This window comes from Gracilinanus agilis, chromosome 3 (assembly GCF_016433145.1).
Source record: "Gracilinanus agilis isolate LMUSP501 chromosome 3, AgileGrace, whole genome shotgun sequence".
Lineage (NCBI taxonomy): Eukaryota > Metazoa > Chordata > Mammalia > Didelphimorphia > Didelphidae > Gracilinanus > Gracilinanus agilis.
The window spans coordinates 277275197-277300677 of record NC_058132.1 but is presented as its reverse complement, the minus strand read 5'-3'; the positions used below and the strand labels follow the sequence as shown (position 1 = coordinate 277300677).

Genomic DNA, 25481 nt, shown 5'->3' with positions numbered 1-25481 from the left:
TTTCGGCTATAATCTTTCGGTTTTCGGCTATGATCTTCTGGTTTTCAGCCATAATCTTCTGGTATTCCTTTTCAATCTGGTCATTTCTGGTGTTCAATTTGCTTATCAGTTCATTTGGTTTCTGAGCCTCACTTTCCATTTGCAAGATTCTACCTTTTAAACAGTTATTTTCTTGCCAGATCTCTTCCATTTTCCTCAAAATCTCAGTTTTGAACTCTTCCATAGCTTGTGAGGAGTTTTCCTTATTTGAGGAGGGTCCAGATGCTTGTTTGTTCTCCTCCTCTGTTTGCTCAGTTGTCTGGATTTTCTCTGTGTAAAAGTTGTCGAGTGTTAAAGACTTCTTTTTCTTGTTGTTAATCTTTCTCTTCTGAACTTCCTGAGACTGGGTAGCCATCGTTAGCCCAGCAGCTTCTCAGGTTTATCCTCGCGCTCAGGGTCTGTCCGCGGTCTTTTGGCTCCTGAGGTCTGAGTTCTGGTTTTTTCCAAGGTCAAGCCCCCTGGTGGACCCTCTTGCTTGATCCTCTGCCAGAGGTTTCTTTACAAGTCTCAGGGCGCTGCTTCCACAGTCGTATACCTGTCTACACTGGTTCCCCACTCAGGGTTTCAGAGCCTTAGCTCATGGCTGTGTCTTCCTCCACCCGCGCCTCCAACTGCGCCTGCGCTCTGAGCCCCTGCTCTGCGCCCTGCGTCCGCTCTCTGCGGCCTGCTCCTGTGCTCAGATTTTGTGTGTGTTCGTTAGCTTTTTGGGGTCCTAAATCTTGCTGCTCTCAGGAACAGGCCCCGGAGCTGCCGATGACTCGATGGGTGCCCCAAACTTGCTCTATTTCTTTTTAACTGGCTTTGGCGCTATAGGTGTTATGTGTGGAGGGGCTGGGGGTGGGGTGGTTGCTCAGCCCACGATTTAGTGAGAGCTGTTTCACCCCTTTATAGCATGGAAATGCCTCAATTCCACGTACCTTCCACTCTGTGCCCTGTTGTGGGGTTCCTCCATTTGTCTGGACTTGTTTTTATGTCCCCTTGAGGAGTTTTGTGTGTTTCGGTCAGGAGAGGTTAAGAGCTGCTTCTTACTCTGCCTCCATCTTAACTGGGAACCCACAGCACTTTCTTTTGAGAGAGGGCTCAATTCCTCCCTCTTTCCTTAGGGAGGGACCTCCACGCTCAGGAAGGAGCCAGCACTGCCAGATTAAATAATTCTAAGAGAGTAGGGTTGGGCTGTGGAGAATGTGCTCTGGGTCCCAAGTAAGAAACATATACATTGGCCTCTCACTAAGAGACAGGCATTTCACTTTGCTAAACTGAAGCAGAGGAAATAGGTCTTGATCAATCATACACATAAAACCCAGTGGAATTTCGTGTCAGCCATAGGGGTGGGGGGTGGGGGAATTGTTGGAGGGGAGTGAATGAACATGAATCATGTAACCATGGAAATATATTCTTAATTAATTAAATAAAGTGTTTCAATAAAAAAATTAAAAATAAATAAATAAACTGAAGCAGAAATTTATTAGTATCTATATATCCCCATGACTAGATGATTATGTCAAAAATAATTGTCACCTGAACTAGGAAGGCCTGCCATCTTTATTTCCTAAGATCAGGGGAAAAGGAAAAGAACCTAAATGTTCTAAAATATTTATAGCAGCTCTCTTCATTGTGGCAAAGAATTGGAAGCTGAAAGGATGCTCATCAACTGGGGAATGGCTAAACAAGTTGTAGCATATGATTGTGAAGGAATACTACTACGCTATAAAGAAATAAAATACAGGCTAATTTTGGAAAAAAACATGAAAAACTTCCTAAATGAAGTTATAAAGAGTGAAATGCACAGAACCAAGAGAACATTATATACAGTTACAGAAATATTGTTTGAAGAATGACATCTTTATCCACCTCCAGAAAAAGAACTAATGAATAGAAATAAGCAAGACATAGATATATACTACTTTTTGTCAAATAATGCCTTTTCTAAATAAGGGTAGAAGAGGGGAAATCAGTTACCAGGGTGTTTTAATGTAACAAATAAATAAATAAATTTTAATTTTAAAAAAACAGGTTATATGAGAGAGGAGAAAAGATTTTTTTCTCTGTCGTACATTTCTCTTTGAGAGAATTTTTATTAATTTTACTAATTTTCACTTCCATATCTAGAAGGGAGTAAGAGGAAACTTCCCCTGTCACCCATCAGCCATGACAACTACAAACACAGGGCAACAAGAGTATGAGTTTGCCTAGATGATTCTGAGAGTGGACTTCAAGTCTCTGCTGACTTCTTATTGTACTTCCCCACCTCCCCACCCAGTACCTGTGACTGAACAATGCTGCTACAAAGTTGCTTTTATTTCTTGAGAGAGAATAAAAGGTGAAGTGGCTATTGTTTCATGTTTTAAGTGTTTCTATGAATTTTTCAGTTTTTTGTGTCTTAAGTATTTCTTTTATGGTGGAAGAAATAAATAGCTGTCCTAGACTTATTATCCACTTTGTATTTTGAGTACTTTTCTAGAAGAGACTGTAAATCCCTTTCAGAAAGCCACTAAACTTGAGTTGTACCAGATTTATTAGAGAAAATTTCCTAGGGATCTCCTCCATTGTAGGAGTATAACAAGCTTCCACTTTCTTCTCACTTTCTTAACTCTAGAGCCCGCTTCTAACCTCATTATTCAGCCAAAATTGCTCTTTCCAAAGTTATCAATGACCTCTTAATTATCAAATCTAATGTCCTTTTTTCAATTTTCCTAAATTCTCTGAAGCTGCTGACACTATTGATCATCTTCTTCCTCTTGTCCTTTTATCTATACGACTACCTGCTTTGATGAATCTCCATCCAGGTCACATCTACTAACTCTGAGGGAGTTGGGGCACCCTTTCTTCTCCTTGAATAATATTTCATTAAATAATTTCATCATTTCCCCTGGATTCAATGATCAATCCCTATGCTAAGGATTCTCACAAATGTTATAGTCCTAACCTCTCTCCTGCTCTCCAGTCTCCTGTCTCCAATTGTCTATTGGATATCTCAGACTGGATGTCCCATAGATCTTACACTCAACATGTCCAAAATAGAATTCATTATCTTTTCCTCTAAACTCTTTCTTCTTCCAAACTTCCTGATCACTATGAAGGATGCTGCCATCTTCCTCCTCAGCCAGCTTCAAAACTTAGGTGTCATCTTTGACTCTTCAGCTCCTTTCTCACATCTAATCTTTTATCAAGTCCTATGGCTTTTACCTTCCTCACAACTTTCCCCCTTCCCCTGATACTGACACCACCTTCATGCAGGCCCTCATCACTTAAAACCTAAACTATTAGAACAGACTGCTGGTTGGTCTTCCTGCCACGAGTCTCTTCTTACTCCAGTCCATCCTCTATTCAGCCATCAAACTGATCTCCCTAATGTGAATGTCTGCCATGTTATTCCCATCTCTTACTCAGTAAACTCTAGTGGCTCCTTATTACCTCCAAGATCAAATATAAAATCCTTTGTCTGGCATAGCCCTTCATAATGTGGTCTCTTCCTGCCTTTCTAGTCTTCTCATACCTCTCTCATTCCAGTGTACTCTGCTATCCAAAGACACTGGCTTCCTTGCTAGTCTTTGTACAAAGCAATCCATCTCCTGGTTTGTGTGTGTTTTCACTGGCATCCCTCATGCCTGTGTCGAAGCCTAATCTGGAAGCCCCCAAACTTGTAGCCTAGAAAGATTTAATGAATCCCAGTTTATTTATCTTGAATGTGAAAGCCCCAGATTTGACCTTGTGGCTTGGGGGTTCCCCCACCACCACCCGAGGGAGAGTCCAACTTCACTTGTGTCAGACTAACAAAAGACCTTATTTTTAGCTAGAGTGGGGATGATCATTCCCATCAGAGCCAAGCCCACCCCAAGGGACTCTTCTTGTCTTCAGAAGCCTCTCCCAGTATATCACACCCTCCAGATGATCAGACTGAGGACCTTCAGTTTAAGAGACTGACAAACTGCCTTCTGTGCTAATCACTCAGTTGGGTTAGGCCCTAATGGGAATGATCATCCCCACTCAAGCTCAAAATAAGGTCTTTTGTTAGTCTGAGATAAGTGAATTTGGACTCCCTCTTTCAGGGAAAACCCCCCAAGCCACAAGGTCAAACCTGGGGCCTTCACCTTCTAGCTAAGTAAACTGGGGTTCATTAAATCTTTCTAGGCTACAAGTTCCAGGGCTTCTAGATTTCGCACGGACACTTGGAATTCTGTCCTTCCTTATCTCTACCTTGGGTCTTTCCTCACTTTCTTCAATTCCAGCTTAAATTCAATTTTCTACAAGAACGCTTTTCTGGTCGCTTTTTTTTTTTTTTTTTAATATTTTTAAACCCTTAACTTCTGTGTATTAGTTCCTTGGTGGAAGAGTGGTAAGGGTAGGCAATGGGGGTCAAGTGACTTGCCCAAGGTCACATAGCTGGGAAGTGTCTGAGGCCAGATTTGAATCTAGGACCTCCTGTCTCTAGGCCTGGCTCTCAATCCACTGAGCTACCCAGCTGCCCCCTTTTCTGGTCGCTTTTAATGCCAGTGTCTTCACTTTGTTAAATCAAGTCAAATTTATTCTATCTCTAGCTTTTTCCCCCTACATTGTTGTTTACACGTTATCACCTCCAGTCATTTGTGAGCTTCTCAAGGACAGGGTTTGCTTTTTGCCAATCTTTGTAGTCCCCAAGATTTAGTAAAGTGTCTTGACACATAGTAGCCATTTAATATATTCTAGTTTGTTGGTAAGAAGTTACTCTTATTTTGAGTCTGAGTCCCTCAGGCTTGAACCCAGTCTATGTGAATCTAGAACAAGAGTTCTTTTTGAGAGGAAGTGACTCCTTGCAGCATGAAAGGCATTAATTTTTGGAGGAGCCTTGACAGGCAACATGGCATAGTAGATAGGAGATGAAGCTTGCAGTTAGGAAGACGTGGGTTTACAGTCAAGCTTCTGACAAATAGAGTTGTATTATCACGGGCAAATTGTTTTATTTTAGTGCTTCAGAAAGTACTCTAAAATGGTAAATTACAGAAGATGTGTTGACCTGCATGTTTCCCAAGCAAAAATGATAGAAATAGTTTCCAAACTCTGAATTCCATCCATTTATGAAAAGGGGCAGAGCGAAAACATTACCTATAACTGTTATATTTACTCTTTTTCCCTTTTGTTCAGGCACGTTGGATTCTTTGAGACCTCATTTGGGGTTTTCTTAACAAAGATACTGGGATGGGTGGCCCTTTCCTTCTCTAGTTCATTTCAGAGATGAGGAAACTGAGGCAAAAATGGTTAAGTAACTTGCCCAGGGTAAGACCAGATTTAAAGTAAGAAAATAAGTCTTCATGACTCCAGGGTTGGCACTCTATCCATTGTTCCACCAAGCTGCTCATTTTTCCCTTAATTAGGCCTCATTAACCCACACTAAAGCTACTCTTGGCCTCTTCTATAACCTTTTCTCCTGGCTAAGTCCATTATCCTCATTTTAATTTCCTCTTGACCTGAGGGGTCTACCATCTAAAAGTTTTACTAGCCATTATGTTCAAATCCCACAGGATATATCACTGTTCTTCATGATCAAGATCTCATCAATAAACTACCCTATCTTAACCTCCCCATCATCAGCCCAATCATCTGAATCCAACCCTAGAGCTGCTAAATGTCCCAGAAGAAAACTACAACAAAATTGAGCTTATTTTACCCAAAACAAATTTATAATGGGTTACTTTATTGAACCCTCCCAGCTGTTGGTCTTTCCTTTTACAAGGTCTAGTCCACCCTATCTTTCCATAGAAAGGCTCTCCCCTCAGGCCTCCAACCAAAGTCCCTTCAATATTTGCATCAATATTCTATTCACTGAGAAGATCAAGGCTAACTGGAAAACTCAAGGCACTCCCTACTTCCAGGGCTCAGACCTTCTCATTATCATCTTTTTCTTTCTTCTTTCTTTATTCCCATTCTCTCTAGTTGTACCTTTGATCTACTCTTCCACTAGGCTTTTTTTTTTTAAACCCTTACCTTCTGCTTTAGAATCAATACTGTATATTGGTTCCAAGGCAGAAGGGCAGTAAAAACTTGCCCAGGGTCACAAATCTAGGAAATGTCTGAAGTCAAATTTGAACCCAGGACTGCTTGTGTCTAGACTGAATCTCTCAATCCATTGAGCCAACTAGCTGCCCTCTTCCATTAGCTTTCTACAAGACCTTGATGCAGTAATCATCCCCTTCTCTCCATTGTATTTTCCTTATCTTCCTCTCTGCTCTAGTTTTCCTTCTGCTCACAGATATTCCTAAGATTTCCATTTGTTGTGATGAAAGAATGATAGCTGGAAGGGTCCTTGTTATTCAATTCTTTCAGTCATATCCAAATCTTTGAGACTCTATTTCAGCTTTCTTGGCAAAGATACTAGAGTGGTTTGTCATTTATTTCTCCATATCATTTTACAGAAGAGGAAACTGAGGCAAATAGGGTTAAGTGACTTGGCCAGGGTCACTCCACTAGTAAGTATCTAAAGCCAGATTTGAACTCAGAAAAATGAGCTTTCCTGGCTCCAGGATCAACATTCTATCAATTGTGCCACCTGGCTGCCAGTAGGTGATCAAAGATAACCTCCTCAATTTATTATTGAGAAAACTGAGGCCCAAGAGGTTAAGTGAGTGTGAATTATTGGAAACAAAACAAAACGAGTGCTAAAGTAAGGTTTTCCAATGTTGATCTTTCTTATTTACACAAAAACATTTATTAAAGTCTAATCACATCATAAGATTTAGGGCTGGAAAGACCTAACCTTAAGTCCCATCTAGTCCAACTCTCATTTTATAGATAAGGAAATTGAATATCAGAGAAATGAAGTAATTTGCCAGGGTCACACAAGAAGTAAGTAGTATATGTGAGATTCAACTCCAGTTCCCCTGCTTTTCCCACAATATCACCACTCCTTCTAGTATGTGTAAATGACTAGTAGTGCCAGTAAGTAGGATACTGGCTATCCCCTTGAGTCTTTTAAGTAGTCATACCCCATACATGGACTGCCCAGCTATAGCTGAAGCCAAAAATCTGACTTGAACAACCTGAATTGAGACCAAAGGTTCTCTTGCCTCGATTATATTTATAGGGGTTCTCTCTAGCATGAACTTCATAATAAAATCTGAGTTTCCTCTGAAGATTTTCCACATTTTTTTTTACATTCTATACATTCAATCTAGATTTTCAGATGTTCAAAAATGGTATACATTCAGATCAAAACTTTCTTACAGGGGGCAGCTGGGTAGCTCAGTGGATTGAGAGTCAGGCCTAGAGACGGGAGGTCCTAGGTTCAAAGCTGGCCTTAGACACTTCCCAGCTGTGTGACCCTGGGCAAGTCACTTGACCCCCACTGCCCACCCTTGCCAATCTTCCACCTATGAGACAATACACAGAAGTTAAGGGTTTAAACAAAAAAAAAAAACTTTCTTACATTCATTATACTCATGAGTTTTATTCTAGTAAAATTTATTTGATGTCAAATAAGACTTGTGTGACAACTAAAGGCCATTTCATGTTATTTACTTTCATAAAATTTTTCTCTAGTCTCAATTGTCTTGATATTCTCTCAAACTTGAGCTTTGAATGAAGGCTTTTCTATAATATGGATTTTTCTAACAGTGAATCACTTTAGAACTATGAATAAAGGTTTTCTCATATTTTCTCAAGAATATCTGATGTTTTCCCTGGGGTCTGATTCATGGTTTCATCATACTTTATTCATTACATACATAAGGTTTCTCCCCAGTATGAATTACCTCACTTCAAATTAAGTTAAGGAGGCAATGAGACACAATGGAAAGAGCTTTGGGTCTGGGATAAGACCATGTTTCTTTGCTTATTATCTGTGTAAACTTGGCAAAGTCATACACCTAAATGGTACAACAGATAAGAGCTCTAAGCTTGGAGTCAGAAAAGCAAATTTCAAATGCCAAGTTTAAATATCACTTAATACCTGAGGGGCCCTGGGAAAGTCATTTAACTTCTTTTAGCCTTAGTTTCCTCATCTGTAAAATGAAGGGATTGGCCTTGATGGTCTCAAAGATTCTTTCCAGCTTTTTTTTTTTTAAACCCTTAACTTCTGTGTATTGGCTCCTAGGTGGAAGAGTGTTAAGGGTGGGCAATGGGGATCAAGTGACTTGCCCAGGGTCACACAGCTGGGAAGTATCTGAGGCTGGATTTGAACCTAGGACCTCCCATCTTTAGGCCTGACTCTCAATCCACTGAGCTACCCAGCCGCACCCCCCTTTCCAGCTTTAAATCCTTGAACCTATGTCCTACTTGGGAGCCGTTAAGGGTGTGCACTCTTGCTAACAGCTTTACCACATTCATTACCTTCCAAGAGGTTTTCTCCAGTATAAATTCTGATATTAAAAAAGCTAAAAGACATTGCCACATTTGTTACAAGTTTTTCATTATGGTCCTGCCTACTACTCCTCAGACTACACTTAACACATATTCTCCATTAGTCATTGCTCTGCTGGACAGTGGATGCAAAGTCTCTGTTAGACCAATTTCTCTGCTGGAAGCTACTCCATGTATAGTGTGTCTGCTGGCTCCTCCAGGCACAGCCCCAGTAGGCATATAGTTGTATAAATTCCCTCTACTTCTGGCTTCTGGCTCTAGTATGAGTCTTTGGCTGTGGTGTTGTGCATTTCCTATAAGAGGACCGGGTTCTGACATTGACTTTTTCTTTGAAAATCAGAAGCTGTTTATACATCATTTAGAATAGCAATTACTCTTAGTTGTCCATCCTTGATATGAGTAACAACCCCCCTAAGATAAAAACAATCTTAGCTTTTTCCTTTATGGAATGATATTTCAGTTCCTTTTATGTCATTTGGAATTATCATAAGCCCTAGGAGACTACACCTCCCATGGCTCTCTGCTACAACTTCCCCTAATACTTCCCACTTCCTTTGTGGGAGGTGTCAGAGAAAGTATAAAAGGGAAAATTTGGTGCCTTTTCTCTCTCTCTCTTTACCCTGGAGGCTGGCTGACTCTCTCTATCCTGGAAGCTTCCTGCTCTCTTGGTGCTTTTTTCCCTTTCTTCCTACCTCCTACTTTTCCCTAGACCTTCCCTTTCCTAATCTAAATAAAGCCTAGTTATTCAAACCCTAAAGCTGCTCTCTGATCATTCATTTGAGGGCTCTGGTCAATTTCCCCGGTAGGGGGCTGGACTGCTACCTTCCTTTCCCTTCCTCTACCTTCCTCTTCCTCTCTAATCCCTTCACTTTCACCTCATACTTTCTAGGATCTTCCTTAGAAGGTCATTTTCCAATAGAAGTTTCTTTTCTCCAATGGTCAAACTCTTTGGGTTATAACAGGATGTCTTCTGATATGCAATGCCTTTTTAGAATTTATCTTTTCTTTGGACTTAATTTCTTAGACTAGGGAGTTCTTCTCTCTCTCCTCCTTTCTTTTAATCTCTGAGTGCTCTCTGTCTCTATCTGTCTCTCTGTCTCAGTCTCTCTCCCTTCCTCTTTTATTCTCCCCCTCTTTATTTCTCTCTTTCCTTGTATTTATGTGTCTCATTCTAACTTTTGATGGATGTTCCCTCTTGTTTAGGCAAGTTTAGGTTGAATATTGCAACAAAATGAATGCCACTGATTTGGCATTCAACAATTTAAAAAAAAATCAGCTAAGATAGGCATTGAGATACCTTGAGTTAATTAGGCTGAGCAAAGTTCCCTTGCCTGAGTTACCCTTAGTGATCACCAGGCAAGCATCAGAACACCCCTCTTCTTGTAGTTGTTTTATATTCAGGCAATAAGGATTTAGTATCATCACTCTGAGCTATTAGTCTCCTGAGTCAATCAAGTCTTGAGATCGATATTTTTTAAGGGAAAACTTGCCTAACTTTCATGAGGGTAAGATTTAGGATGTTTTTCTTATCACAACTGTGCTTAATAATGTTAATGTCTGAAAGCTAGTATATATCTAGTCATTATCCATGTAAGGATTAATTGCTAACAAGGCCAAAACACTTTGGAGTTTGCCCTGTTTTTTCAATTCCAGTTCCCTTATGCTGGTCCTGGAAGATGAAGTGAAAGGAATTAGAAGAAGTAAAGGAAGCACAGGTACAAAACAAAACCCTAAGGCAAGGTCATTATCTTTCTTAATTGCCTAACAGTACTCTTGAAGTTGAGTTCAGGATGAGCAACTCCACTTTGTTTTAAGTCTCCATTTTATGATACAAAAATATAAAAATATAAAAAGGCATGGTTCTAGTTCTCAGCCTAGATCACTCTTTTAGCCCTTCTATATTCAGTCTATACTACTCTCTCTTCTTCAACTTGTTGGTATGTTCTTTATAATTATGCCCTCACTTTATGCACATATATTTGATCTCCATAACTAGATTAAAAACTCTTTAAAATTGGGGATCATACTTTTTTATTACTAGTAGCTAGGAGGCACAGTAGATAGGGCACTGGGCCTGACATTAGGAAATCTGAAGTTCAAATCCAGCCTCTGATACATATTCAGGGGTATGACTTTGGTAAGTGACTTGACTTGGTCTGCCTTAGATTTTTTTCATCTCCAAAACGAAGATAATAGTAGTCCCTACCTCCTCGGGTTCTTGTGAGGAAAGCACTTTGAAACCACAAAACACTGATTATTGCTAAGAGTGCTAGGCAGGAATCAGGAAGATCAGAGTTCAAATCTGACCTCAGACACAGTAATAACTAGTAATGGCAGTGTGACAAGAAGCAAGTCACTTAACTTCTATTTGCCTTAATATACTAGAGAAGAAAATGGCAAATCACTCCCTTATCTTTGTCAAGAAAACTCCATGGAAGAACATTGTACACAGAGACTGATACACTGTGGTACAATCAAATATAACAAACTTCTCTGCTAGCAGCAATGCAAGGATCCAGAGCAAGGCTGAGGGACTTATGAGAAAGAAAACTAGCTACATTCAGAGAACTGTGGGAGTAGAAACACAGAAGAAAAACGACTGCTTGAACACATGGGCTGATGGGGATATTATTGGGGATGTAGACACTAAACGATAACTCTAGTCCAACTATCAATAATATGGAATTAGATCTTGATCAATGATACATGTAAAACTCAGTGGAATTGTGCATCGGCTAAGGGGTAATAGGGGGACTTGGGGGAAAGAGAAAGAACATGAAATATGTAACACAGGAAAATATTCAAATTTAAAATAATAAAAAAAAAAGAAACAAAGAAAACTCCATGGACAGTATTGGCATGCTATGGTACACAGGATAAAGAAGAACAAATGACCAACACTTAAAGCTAATGATATTGTTGTTTCAGCCTCACTCTGAAAGCAAATTTTATCTCTCCTAGAGTTATTACCATGGAAACTTGGTGGGCTGGAAGTGTCTGTCTACAGAGGACTGGCCATTATTCAAAGTTCCCCAAGTTCCTGTGGTTTTTGACCTTGAAGATCTTTTGCAGAGATGCAGTACCTAATCATACATTGGGGAGATAAAGAAGAAACACAGATAGCATCCATGTTGGCTGGGACTCTTCCATATTCAAAAGGACATATACATATACTATATAAGCAAGGATAGAGGCTAAATAAATCTCAGGGCCCATAGTGGACATGAGGTGCTATCAAAAGCCATGCACCAGCCATGTCAATCTAAGCAAATAACTTAGCTTAATGACTCAGCTGGTTTCCTCTTCTGTAGAATGGGAATAATAATACTGTCACAGGATCATAAATTTAGAGCAGGTAGGGAGGGGCCCTAGAAGTTAACTAGTCCAATTCTATCATTTTGTATATGAGAAAACTAGGGATACAAAGAAACTAAGTAATTTCTCCAGATCATATTAAGTAGTGTATAAAGGTAGTAAGTACAGAACCAGAATTTAAAGTCAGGAACATCCCTCCCCAGGAGATTGGATGGACAACCGGGTATCAACAAAAAGGGATGATCTCAAGTCATTGGGCCTATTTTCACCATCTTAGATCTTAGCTTGGGCACCAACTCCATCTGCCCAGTGGTTCCTTTTACTCTCACAGACCCCCTTAGTGCACAATTTTCTGGTGCTGATGTCAACACAGACCAGGTTGCTCCAGTGTCAATAAGAGCAGGATAGATTTGATCTCCTATTGTCACCATAACCAAAGGTTCCCTGTCTTTAGCTGTCTGATCAAAAGGTACCAAAGGTGTTTCTATCTCAATTTCCCACAAATCCCATTGATCTTGTTCCAGGACTTCTGTCTGTGCTGGCTCAGGATTCTGTGAGTGTAATGATGGTAAGTCTCCTTCAAAAGTGGCTTGTTGGACTGCCAATTCCTGAATTGGCATCCCTGGACTGTTCATGGGCCTATCAGTGTCAAAGTGTATTTCAGTTTTTCCAGACCATGAGTAAGGTAGAGTGTCCTTCTCTTCACTGAACATGCTTTGCTTGACTTTTGCAAAGTTAGATTCAGGAGAGGTATTTCTCTGCATTAAAGGAAATTCTACAGAATTGGGAATGTGTTTTTGGTTCATGACTACATCCCAATCCTGTGAGTCTATGCTTTCTTCTTGTATTTGTTCCCTAGACTCCATGTCAGTAACAAGAAACTTAACTCTAGATGTATTTTGTATAGGAAACAAAGTCAGTGTTGTAGATTCTTCCTTTGTCCCTATTGGTGTCATTTTGTTCCTCTCTTGGCTACTGACATTTATGAAACTGAATTCCTTTAAATGCATTAACTCAGAATCTACTCCAAAGGCAGCTCTCTTTGGAGTATCACAAGCTTGAAAGTGTGCTACATCATCATGCACTTGACCCTGAAGTAGGCTTGGTACAAATTCCCTAGCTCCAGGATCTAGCTTTAAAATTCCTCTAGTATTGTAGTTACTAGACTTTTCACTTTCCCTTCCAGCTTCCCTAGTTGGTGATAGAGAAGAGGTTGTGCCTGTGTCTGAGAATTTAGCACTTTCCTTCTCAATGGTCTGCAGGAGTCCATCTCCCTTGTTGACACTGTCCATTTCCAAGAGATCCCCATTAGAACACCTGTCTATATTCATTGTCCTTGCTGTTTGGCCTTGCTGTACATGTAAATGATCCACAGTCTTACTACAGAATGGTTCTGTCCCCCCAAAGTGAGAATCAAGGAATGCTATCTTCTTCAAGCTTTTATCAAGAACTTGTGCAGATGTGCCTGGTTTTCTGTCAGTGTACCCCACATCACTGTTTCCTTTCCCATAACTTCTCTTCTTAATTTCTATTACATCCTCCTCCATTTGCAACTCCTCCTCAGTCATATCTTTGTAACTTTGTGTTACCTCCACCAACCCATAATTCATAATATCTTCTGCACCCATTTTGTTCTTCTCACATTCCTTTGCTACATCATTATCACTGCCCTTCTTTTTTCTTGCAACAACTGCTTTCTCTAAGGCTGCTTCCTCAGTTCATAAGGTACAAGGTCTAGCCCCTTGGGACAGGTATTCTCCCATTTTTTACAAGCTTGGGGACTTACTAAACTTGGCACAGTCATGATCACAACATCTGGCCTTCACCTTATCACTGTATCTACTATTGTTGTCACTGTTGTTATTATTATTGGTGTTACTATTGTATCTGGAATTATAGTATGTATTCCTCCTGGTGTTATTGTTATCATTCCTATTTTCAAAGTTAATCTGGGACTTAAATCTACAATCCCGTACCACGTGGCCAATTTTTGAACATAGGAAACATCTCTTTACTTTCTTGTTAGCACTGCCATCAGAAGATTGTCTAGGCCTGCTTTGGCTCCTCTGATCGGTGGACATCAGAGCCATATTTTTTATTTCTTCCACCTCCCTGGCCTTCTGAGCTTCCCTCAATTGCTTTTTTAGCTCAGCAATCTCTTGATCTTTTTCATAGGTTCTAGATGGTTTATATTCACTATCCTTTGAGTCATGGACATAAGCCGCTGTCTTCCTCAATTCCTCAATGGGCATGGTCTCCCATTGTGGGCAATGTACTCTAAAATATGTCTGGATATAGTTCTGACTCCCTTTCACAAATTGCCTCTTGACATGCTGAATGTTGTCCTCAGCAGTCATGTCCCTAAACCCTAGGTAGTCTCCCCAGCTTCCAGCAGTCTGTCTAGGTATATGCTCGGGTGTTCCTCCTCCCCCTGCTTCAACTTTTCAAATGAGCCCCATGCATTTTATCTTCTGGCATGAAGTCTCATCACCTCTGCCAAGTCCTCCCTGCATCTCCTAAGATATGTCATATTTGCATGGGATGACAGCTCCAAATCTTGATGATGCTCTGGCCACGATGCAAGATTGGGATTGGTCCTTGTTTCTGCAATAAACTTAGCTTTCTCACTTAGGGTAAATAGTTCTGATAACAGGAGTTCTATGTCCTCAAAATTTGGATTGTAAAGCCTGACTGCCCATTTAAATTCTTTTATTGCCTTATGTGGATTTACAAAAAACTGGGGGAACCTCCTTTTTAAAATTTCTAGACCCCCCCCCCAAGTAAATGGTTTGTAGCACTTGACGTGTATGATTCCAGCATCCAGTTGCACTATTGTCCTATCTGTTATGGGAAGGATTGTTACAGGAGCTGCCTCTGCCCCTGCTTTTCTAGGTTGTCATGTTTAATCTCTTGTTGTATTTCACCCCCCTTTTTTGTTGTGACCGTGTTTTCTATTATTTCCAACTGCATAATTGTCTTGGCATCTAATTCCTTCCCTTCTCTAATCTGTTTGTTAATCTCTATCAGTGTCTTCATATATTCCAACATCTGTTCCATAACCGGGTTAGTAACTTCAGTCTTTCCAAATGTGAAAGCCAATACCTTCCTCAAATTCATTCGGGCCCCATAGCAAGTTGCAGTCATGGCTATCTCTGATGGTACATAAGCCAAGGCATCCCCCACTGTTATCGTTAGCCACAGGTAAGTGTCATAAAGTTCTATCACTATTTTAAAAAATTGGGGAACTGTGACAAATCAAATTGTGGCACAAGTCTGCCAAATCCCATACAATAAAACTCCAGAGCACCCCAAAGTAATAATTGCTCTATTGATCATACTGGCCATATATCTCTTCTCCACTAGGTTCTATAGTAAAAAATCCTAGGCTGGCTGGCCAAAACTGTTATGAGGATAATAACAGATAATTTGGAGAAGCAGATAAATGTGTCAGGGCCAATAGACCTTCAAGTCACAAACACTGATTGATAGGAGGATTCAAACTAGATGACCAGATTTGAGTTGTGAGTATTCCCCCAAATAATTTCCAGGCACAGATTTGAAGGTAAAGGTTATATTAAGAAGTAAAAAGGAAAACTAAAGGAGTTAATGAAGGTATTTGGATAAGGAAAGGTGACCCTGAGCTGTTAGGTTGAAGCTGCCCTCCCCCCCCCCCCACAGGAGGGGATGAAGGTGCTTAACTAAAACTGCCTCTCTTGCTATTAATGAATATTTTTTCTCTCTAATCACTAAATATTTGTTGTATTGAAGTTGATAAAGATCAACCCTATTAAACAGGCTAACCCTTGTGTAGAAACCACAAAGGCCACTCAGGTGAACCCCCAAGTCTGGAGCAGTAAGCAGTGTGTCTGCTCACTTCAACCCCAACAAAGCAACTGCCAACTCCTCTCAACTGCCCCCTCACCCAAAGTTCTCCAGGGGGGTCCCCTGGAATTCTGGGGGAGGCTGTCCCTCTATCTTTGCAGGGATTCCATGCATCCATTTCTACATAACACCTGACCCCAGGTTTAACTGAATACTTTGTAAACTGTAAACACAAGCTATTATCACAGTCTCCTTTATAGATTGTTATGGGAGTCAAGAAAAATGGCAGATAAATGGTTTTGTAAACTATAAATCATTGTACAAATGTCAACTATTGATATTTTTTATATACTCTGGATGTATGAGTTAAAAAACATGAGATATGATTAGGATTAGGAAATAGTATACAGAGCTAGAAATGAAAAATAATTCCAACAAATTTCTCATTGCCATCAAGAATTTCCTCTGGTGTTGACTCTTGTCTGAGCCAATGACTCATTGTTCAACTTGTATAACAGTCAACAAATCCTATGTTAAGGAGCAAAGTGAGTACTTTTGCCCAAGCTATTAAAAAGGGGTCATTGAATGGATTGCCTAATGATAAAATAACATTTTAAAATACTGGACTTAAATGTTTTTTAAAAAGTTATAGTTCAGATTTCTTTGGCCTGTTCACTACCAGGATGAAGACCATTCTAAGCAACCAGATGGTCCAGCATCCCAGAAAATGTTGACATCTCTCTCTCTCTCTCTCTCTCTCTCTCTCTCTCTCTCTCTCTCTCTTTTAATATAATATTTATTTTGTAGAAAAGTTTACATGGTTACATGATTCATGCTCTTACTTTCCCCTTCATCCCGTGTCCTTCCCCCCCTCCCCCCATAGCCAATGCACATTTCCACTGGTTTTAATATGTGTCATCGATCAAGACCTATTTCCAATGATAGTTACATTGGTGTGGTAGTTTCAAGTCTACATTCCCAATCATGTCCACCTCAACCCATGTGTTCGAGCAGTTGCTTTTCTTCTGTGTTTCCACTCCTGTAGTTCTTCCTCTGAATGTGGGTAGCATTCTTTTCCATAAATCCCTCAGAATTGTCCTGGGTCATTGCATTTCTGCTAGTACAGAAGTCCATTACATTTGATTGTACCACGGTGTATCAGTCTCTGTGTACAATGTTCTTCTGGCTCTGCTCCTTTTGCTCTGCATCAATTCCTGGAGGTCTTTCCAGTTCACATGGAATTCCTCCAGTTTATTATTCCTTTGAGCACAATAGTATTCCATCATCAGCATATACCAGAATTTGTTCAGCCATTCCCCAATTGAAGGGCATACCCTCATTTTCCAGTTTTTTGCCACCACAAAAAGTGTGGCTATAAATATTTTCGTACAAGTCTGTTTATCTATGTTTGACATCTCTCTTAAGGGTTGGACAGTTATTGTGAAGAGCCCCAGAGGAATCCTCTGAAGGGATTTCAACCATATCAATATTGTGCTCAGTCTCCTTGGAAAGAAAAAAAAAAGGCTCTGGGTAGATATGTAGAGATTAAAATTAATATCCAATATTCTCAGTATTATATTTAAGATTTATTAATAATAACTAACAAAAACTGGGGTTAAAGTTGCTAACCCAACCTGGTGGTGAGAGAAGAGAGAGGAAAAAGGAAGAATTTCAGAATTTATAAGCAATTGCATGAAGATGTAAATGTACACAAAGGGGAAAGCATTCTGAGTAATACAGAAAGGAATTTTGGTTAATTTAGTTTTAGGGGGTCCAAGATTTTCCAATTATACAAATAAGTGGTGGGGAAACTGAAAAGAACTTGCCACTGTGCACACAATCTGCAGTCATGTGCAAAACATGATCAAAGGCGTAACCTTGGATTTTCATTACAAGATGAGATCTGTGTATGCTTACTTCCCCATCAATGTTATTATTTAAGAAAATGGCTCGCTTGTTGAAATCACAAATTTCTTGAGTGAAAAATATATCGAAAGAATGCACATGAGGCCAGATGTGGCTTGTGCTATTTCTCAAGCTCGGAAAGATGAGTTAATTCTTGAAGGAAATGATATTGAACTTGTCTCAAACTCAGTTGCCCTCATTCAACAGGCCACCACAGTCAAAAACAAGGATATCAGAAAATTTTTGGATGGCATCTCTTTTTCTGAGAAAGGTACAGTGCAACAAGCTGATGAATAAGTTGGAAAAGATATCAAAGGCAATGTCCTGAGGAATCAACATTTATTCAGATGTCAAAATGAAAATACTTTTTGTCAAAAAAAAATTATAGTTCATGGCTTACTCAGGAAAAGAAGCATTAGTTCCTGATGCCTCTCAAAAACAAACCAGGTAGTAGGTAGAAGGGTTATTTTGGGATATTTTGAATATATAGATGTTTATATGCTATGGATTCTTCCTTTGGATCTTTGTAGGCTTTAAAAGAGGGTTCCTTTTATTTTTTAATTAAGTTCAGACTGTATAATAAAAAAATAGAGAAATGGAAAAGTCCAGTAGACTAAGGATAAAGCACCTCCTGGCAAAGAGATGATTGAATAGAGATATAGAATCAGACAATGTTTTCAGATAAAATTAATGCAATGCAAATTCATTTTGCTTGACTATACTTATTTATTACAAAGGAGAACTTTTATCATACAGTGGATAGAGCACAGGGCCTGGAGTCAGGAAGAGTTCAAATCTGATGGAATTCTATTGAAACAACTAAACAACAAAAGAACTAGAAAGAAGAATGGATGGACAGCCACGGTAGAACAGCCAAAAAAACAAACAAAAATTTAAAAGACACAGAAGAAGAAAGAAGGGAGTTCAGAAGGGAATATAGATAACAAGGGAAAAATTAATGATATTGTATTAAATTTCACACACACACCAACCCCCCCAAAAAAGGAGGAAAACTGCATATAATGGAAGTTTTACAGTTTTATGTACAATTTAGTGCTCTTCTTCCTTGTATAACAAAATGTTCACATTTATTGTTAGTAAAATGTTCATTTTATTATAATGCAAAAGAAACTTTTATGTAACACCTCTGCCAGCTAAATTGAGCAATGTTCCTGGATACATAGGAAGACATAACTGGCAAATACCAGCTTTGTTCCATAAGTCAGGATTTGGTGACTGTTATAAAACTTGAACAGAGTCATTGGCCCAGACAAGAATCAACATGGGGGGAATTCTTGATTTCAATGAAACCTTTAAATTATCTTCTGTTTCTAACTCCAGTATTAACTGATTGAGAAACTATTGGGCTGGGGTGTTTCAGGGAGGAGAAAGGATTTCTTGAGGTGCTCTGACAACTTTTAAGAGTCAAGCCTTGAGGGAATTGAGGCAATCAGGACAGCAAGTAATTAATTGTAGAAATTGAGTTAACTGCCGTGACTCCATCTTGTGACTCAGTTCTGGATCTAAGTCAGTTCTCTTTCAATTCAAATATGGGTCTAGTCCAAATTCTGGCTTGTGAGGAAATTTTGTTCATTTGTAGAAATTGGGGAAAAGATCTTATTGCATTATTGGAACCTAACCCTGCTTGACTGGGAAGCTAGACTACCTCTACCTATTCTTAGAGATTCTTAATAAAAGTACCTAGGTCAGTGATGGCAAACCTTTTAGGGACCCTGTGCTGTGCCCCACTATCCCTACCAAATGTCAGGCTTGCCTTGTGTTCCTCCCCCTTATTCCACAAAAGGAAGGGAGAAAACACTTCCATTGGGCTGTTGGGCAAAGGGGTGGATGAAATGAGTAATGTCCTCAGTGAGTGTAGGGGGGAGTGGCCCAAGGACTCTGTTCCCCTCCAGCTCTGCCACCTGTGAGCTCCCAACATTACCCCTTGTGAGCTCCAATTGGGCTGCTGGGGAGAGGGGTTGGGGATGTGAAAAAAAAAAATGTCATCAGGCATGGTGGAGAGGGGGAAAGGAATAGCTCCATCCAAGTCCCTCTGCCTTTCTAATAACAAACTCTGGGTGGGGGAAAATGGGGGGAGGGGGGGAAGGAGCAGCACATGTGTCCACAGAGAGCACTCTGCATCTTTGGCACATGTGCCATAGATTCACCATAACTGACCTGGTTATGTTCACTAGAAATCCAGGCACATCCTAAGATGGATGGGTACAAGGAGGTTTCTCAAACAATTCATATGTATTATGTGAAAATTGGCCCCAAACTTATGAATCAGTTTTTGTTTCCTTGTTCCTTTAGTTATTTAGACACTGGAGAAAAGGGGGAGAGGGGTTAATAGGATATCTCTTTTTTCAGAATTCAGGGAATTGTACCTGTTCACTCTCCCCCTCCCAGCTTGGGAAGTCCCTAATCTTTCATCCAATAAGATTACTAATATCACACTATTTCCTTTTAATTAATTGGCCTTATTAGATTAATTATTTATAATGTATACTATCTCCTCTTGTATTTGGGGTCTAGTCCAAGCCAAGGTGGTTTGGTCCCAATTTGCTATGCAATTGGAATGCAATGCTTAATAAATTGATATACTTAGAAGCTCAAACCTTTATTTCCTCAGTTATTTTATCTTTTACCAACCATAGCCTAAAGTTCTGAATGGCAGGGAAAAGATCTACCTGGAGGCACAGACATGTAGAGAGCCAGCCCCAAATATGTCACTAGACTTTCAGCACTTGTGATCCTAAAGATTGTGTGGAGCAGACTCCCCTGGATGAAATAATTTCTTCTTCTTGGTTTAGCTGAGACTTTTTCTTGTTCCCAGCAAAGAGCTCCTTTACTGTGTGTATTCTTAGATTTACTCTAAATTCTATAACTTCTCTAATTTTTATTTTGATAAAATATAAACCATCTACTCACAATAACCTTTTGTATTACCAGTGTTTATGGGGAGGAAGCTAAGCTGGTAATGATAGGTTAAGTATTACACTCCCCTTGGTAATGATCAATGAAAGCAGTATTAATCCAGGACCCAAAAATGTATATCCCTACCTATATTTGAAGTGTAGTCAATCTAGCCAACATTCCTTTTCAAAATAGGGGAAGGAATAAGCTGGTGTGCCATGTGGCATAGTGGATAAAGTACTATGCCTGGAGTTAGGAAGAGCTGAGTTCAAATGTGACGCTGTGTCATCTTGGGAAATCCAGTCAAAATAGTTATCTGTTTCAGTTTCTTCATCAACAAAATGGATATAGTTATAGCATTTACCTTCAAGGGTTGTTACAGGATAAAATGAGAATTAATATTTGTAAAGCATTTTACAAATCTTAAAGTGCTACATAAATGCTAGCTGTTATCCTAACTGGGAGCAAGCTTTCACGTCCTTCTCTCCTACTCCCCAAAAAGGCAAAATTTTAAGACTTCCTTGCAGAGGGGTAGGACAGCTCCCAGATCAGATATGTATCAATGCCAAACAAGAACCAAGGTGTCTATATTTGGACAGTTCAACTACTCATACACATTATATTTTAAATGAAAGAAATGTAAGAAATCTAAAGAAATCAATGTGGTTTCCCAGAGAGCTTTCTAGTCACTCCAGTAAGAAAGGGTGTGTACAAAAGCTAAAAGGCGTTAGAAAGTATTGTGATTGTTTTTCTTAATTTCAGGGCCATATGAGAGTTCTGGGGACTAAGGAAAAGAACATTTTGCTCTAGAAAAGCTAAAAAAAGTTGTTTCTCAAGGCTCCCCTAACATGAATGACATTCCACAGACACCATCAAATCAAAATTGTGTTAATGAGATTAAATATACCTTGCCCATTCTCAAATCTAATCACCAAAAGTGTAAACAACTCCACTTAACTCACAGGTTGGGAGATCTGTGACCCATGTGTGCTAGAGTGAGTGACAAATCAGAATTTACTAACTATCTCCTGGGCAGTCCTAAGAAAAGCATCAGTTGTGATTGGACATGTAACTAGGAGGAAGGCACAGGAAGTGATGCAAAAGAAGCCCCTTTAAAAGAGAGGTCAGTGAGTTCATCTCCACTTTTCTTGTTCCTATCTTGGACTTGAAGGACTTCTTGTTCATTACTTGGACTTGGAGGAACATTGGACCTTGGACCTGTAATGGAATAAAAAGGGAAATATGATATGGCTAATCAAGAGGCTTGTATTTGAGGGCTCTGGGTGATATCAGCTAGGTCTTCAGGCAGGGGGGTTATTTCTTTAGTATAAGATAATTTAGGTCAGCCAGAGATTGGGTGAGCCTGGCTGAAATGTTTTAAATCAGCCTCCCTGCTATCTCTAACCTCCCTTGAGGGGAGGAGTAAAAAGCTCCTCCCTTCTGGAGACCAATTTCCAGCCTACAGGAAGTGAAAGCTGGTTCACTTCCTGCCCAAGATAGATGCCTGGTTTAGCCCTCAAGAAATAAAGGAAAGTTATTCGTTCCCTCTTCAGCCTTTGCTCTAGTAGTTGTTACAATGAATCGCCAGAAGCTCTTTGTAGAAAAGCCAAAGGGGTTTATTAAAGCCAAGGGTAAGCTGAGGGAAAAGGGGTTAAGGTCTGGTAACTGCTGCTAAAGAATAAGTTGGTGCTGGGGGAGGGTCACAGAAGGGGGGAATCAGGCTGAGGGAACCTGCCCCTCAGCCAGGGATGAATTCACTGCCCTGATGTAATAAGGTTTAGCAGATTACTAGATGAGGTGATGGCTTGATTTAAGATTGTCCCTGCCTGCCTATAAAAGCTAGTTCCCATGTTCTCCACCCACCAAAAATACCCTCCTCCCAGGGCCCAATGGGGAGATCCAGGGATAGCAGGATGTCAAGGGAGAAGTCAAGGGAATCAGGCAAAGCCTAAAAGCCAAAAGGCAAAAGCAAAAGCCCCAAAGCAAAAAGCAAAAGCCTAAAAGCCAAAAGACCCCAAAAGCCAAAAGCCCCTATAGTTGGTTCTATAGGAATATTTATAGTCTCAGGCTCCAATGGTTTTTGCCCATGAGACCACTGGTCAGTCTGGGTCAAAATTCCGTTTTCCAACTGTCAGGGTTGCTTCAGTTAGTTTTGCAAATGCAAGGGATTCTTGTAGCAACCCTGCATTACAGAACCTGACACCTTTGTGAGACTGTTCTTAAATTTTTCCTTTGGAATTACACATGGTGAGTGTAAAGACTAAATTTTCCTGAACTTCTCTTAAGGAACTTCCCTTTCAAAAGAGACTCTGTGACTGAAGCCTTTGCTTCACTCACCTCTGGGGACCCTCCAGCCCTCTGGCCCTCAGACTCTCTGGCCTTGGGCTCAAGGCTGGGCCTTGCTCGACTGAGGACTAATATCTGCCTGGGTTAAACTAGGGGACTATCTTATCCTGATTTTCTTATTTTTTCTTCCTCTCCTCATTTGTAAATAAACTTCCATAAAGGTCATTTTGACTTGAGGTTATTCTTTAGTTGGGGATTGATAATTATTCAATTCCCTGGTGACCAAACTTTTTAATATCCACCTAACCAAAACCCCTTTTTACCCCTTACAAAAACCAGAGGAATTGTGTATAAGAAATATCCCAAATGTTACAAAAACAATTAATTCAGGCAAAGGGATACTGTTGATTTTTTTGCTTTTAAAAATGGACATTTTTCATTGTTGATTCTTCTAGTAACTTCAAAAATATAGAGCAAAATTAAGTTCCTCTTGAAGAATATCTCAATGGTGGGAACAATTTCTGTCACCATCATTATTTATGTTCTGCCATTGTCAAAGAGTAGAAATGTTTTATGTTTGAATTCAACAGATATTCATTAAGCACCTACTATATACAAGTCTCTGTGGTAGGTGCTAGCGGTATAAATATAAGAATGAAATAGCAAACTCTCCCCTCAATGAGCTTACTTGGAACTGGGGGAATTTATATTGCAGGGAAAGGGGGAAATAGCCATTTATTTTTTTTTCCGAAATAGCCATTTATTTAATACTTACTATGCACCAGGCATCTTGCTAAGCCCTTTATAAATATTATCTCATTTAATGGAAGCTTTTTGAGGGTAAGATCAGTTCATTTTTGTTTCTGTACATTGAATGTATCAATGATAAATAAAGGAAGAACTTGGTAGCTCTTAATAAATGCTTATTGATTAACTAACCATAAAATTATCAAATATCTTTTTTAATTCTCATAATTACCATATAAATTGGGTGCTACTACCTTTATTCTACAGATGTAGAAACTGAGGCAACTAGGTTTAAATGATTTGCTCAGGGAGACATAGCTAGTGACTGAGGACAAATTTGAACTCAGGTATTCCTGACTTCAGGTACAAAAGTCTAGCTAGCTACTGTACCTCCTAGCTATCTCTTTTCTATAGTAAATGCCTTCATTTATATAGTACCTTACAGTTTACAAAATATTTTCCTCACAACAATCCTGTGAGGTAAAGAATACAAATATTATGATCTTAATTTTATAGTTGAGACAACTGAGGCAAAGAGAGGTGGTTAATTAGTGTGACAGAACTTAGACTTGACCTCAGTCTTCTATTCCAATGTGTTTCCCACTAGATCATGATCCTGAAGTGGAGAAGCAACTAGTACTCTCTTTATTGGCTCTTTCTCTATATCAGCTTAGCCAGCTTGCTAGCCTAGTATATAGGATGGAAAGAGAAATAGCAGATCAGGTTATCTATACTGAGAGGGCAATAGTAATCTTCTTTAAAAAAAAAAAGAAAAGAAAAGAAAAAAAGAAACCTTTCAGGGGCAGCTGGGTTGCTCAGTGGATTGAGAGCCAGGCCTAGAGATGGGAGGTCCTGGGTTCAAATCTGATCTCAGTCACTCCCTAGCTGTGTGACCCTGGCAAGTCACTTAACCCCTATTGCCTAGCTCTTACCACTCTTTTGCCTGGTAACCAATGATTAGGGCTGATTCAAAGATGGAAGGTAAGGAAAGCCTCTTGGACTTTTTCTAGTCTAGAGATAAAACATCAATGTTTCATTATCCACTATTCCAAATCCTATCTCAGTCACTTATTAACATTGTAACTCTAGGCAAGTCATTTAGCCTCTCTCAATTCACCTCAGCTCTAAAATGGAATAATAATACCCTTCCTACAGAGTTGTTATGCAGATTGTCTTAAAGTACTGCATAAATGCTGACTACTATCATTATCACAAAGAGTAAGGCAAATGGAAATGGAGAAAACAAAAAGAATTGGTCAAAATCTCTCTGAGGGCAAAGAGGTAAGTCATTTTATAGAAGTGAATAGAAACAGTGCATTTCAGAGAGTTTGGAGAAACTCTCCATCCCCTTTCCAAAGATAGAAATGTTGTATATAAGCATATTTTTTTCCTTCCTTTAGTAAAAGGTGACTTCACAGCCTGAATAGGCTCCACTGGCATATAATGAAAGGTGAGATTATGGAAAACAAACATGACAAGAGTGAGATAAACAAAGATAATTACCATTCCCTCAGTGATTTGCTTTGTTTGGTGCCTCCCCCATATAGGATACCAAGAACCTGGAGCAGCCTGCCTCTAGAGGAACTTCCTGTGGTTTGAGTTGGATGGAGGCACCTCCCTAGTACTATATGAACTTTTAGCTCTGGTATCCCCAATAATCCATTTGATACTTTAACTTTGGGGGTTAATGACCTCACTAGTTTACCAACCAATAAAACCAGTCCCCTAAAATGAGTTTCTCCCTTTTCTCAAATAACAACAATAAATTACCCACAAACTGTGCTTTTATCTTTTATTCTAATGAGGTCTTTAATGATTCAAAAATGAACCCCATCACACCTAGCAGATTGGCTACTATTACTGCAAAGGAAAGTAATAAATGTTGGAGAGGATGTGGCAAAATTGGGACACTAATGCATTACTGGTGGAGTTGTGAATTGATCCAAAAATTCTGGAAAGCAATTTGGAATTAAGCCCAAAGGGCTTTCAATGACTGCCTGCCCTTTGATCCAGCCATACCACTGCTGGGTTTGTACCCCAAAGAGATAATAAGGAAAATGATTTGCACAAAAATATTTATAACTGTACTCTTTGTGGTGGCAAAAAAAATTAGAAAATGA

General features: G+C 39.6%; 1 protein-coding gene and 1 pseudogene across 1 annotated transcript in view; one reads left to right on the top strand and one right to left on the bottom strand.

Moving 5' to 3' along the window:
* Positions 1-14829, bottom strand: part of NMI (N-myc and STAT interactor) — a 63014-nt gene extending 48185 nt beyond the window's left edge. Inside the window, exon 1 of the mRNA XM_044669126.1 lies at positions 14549-14829. Coding sequence (XP_044525061.1) covers positions 14549-14829 — 281 coding nt within the window. The remainder of the gene's footprint in view (positions 1-14548) is intronic.
* Positions 14830-16911: 2082 nt separating this feature from the next.
* Positions 16912-17709, top strand: LOC123241480 (annotated as a pseudogene).
* The last annotated feature ends 7772 nt before the right edge of the window (positions 17710-25481 follow it).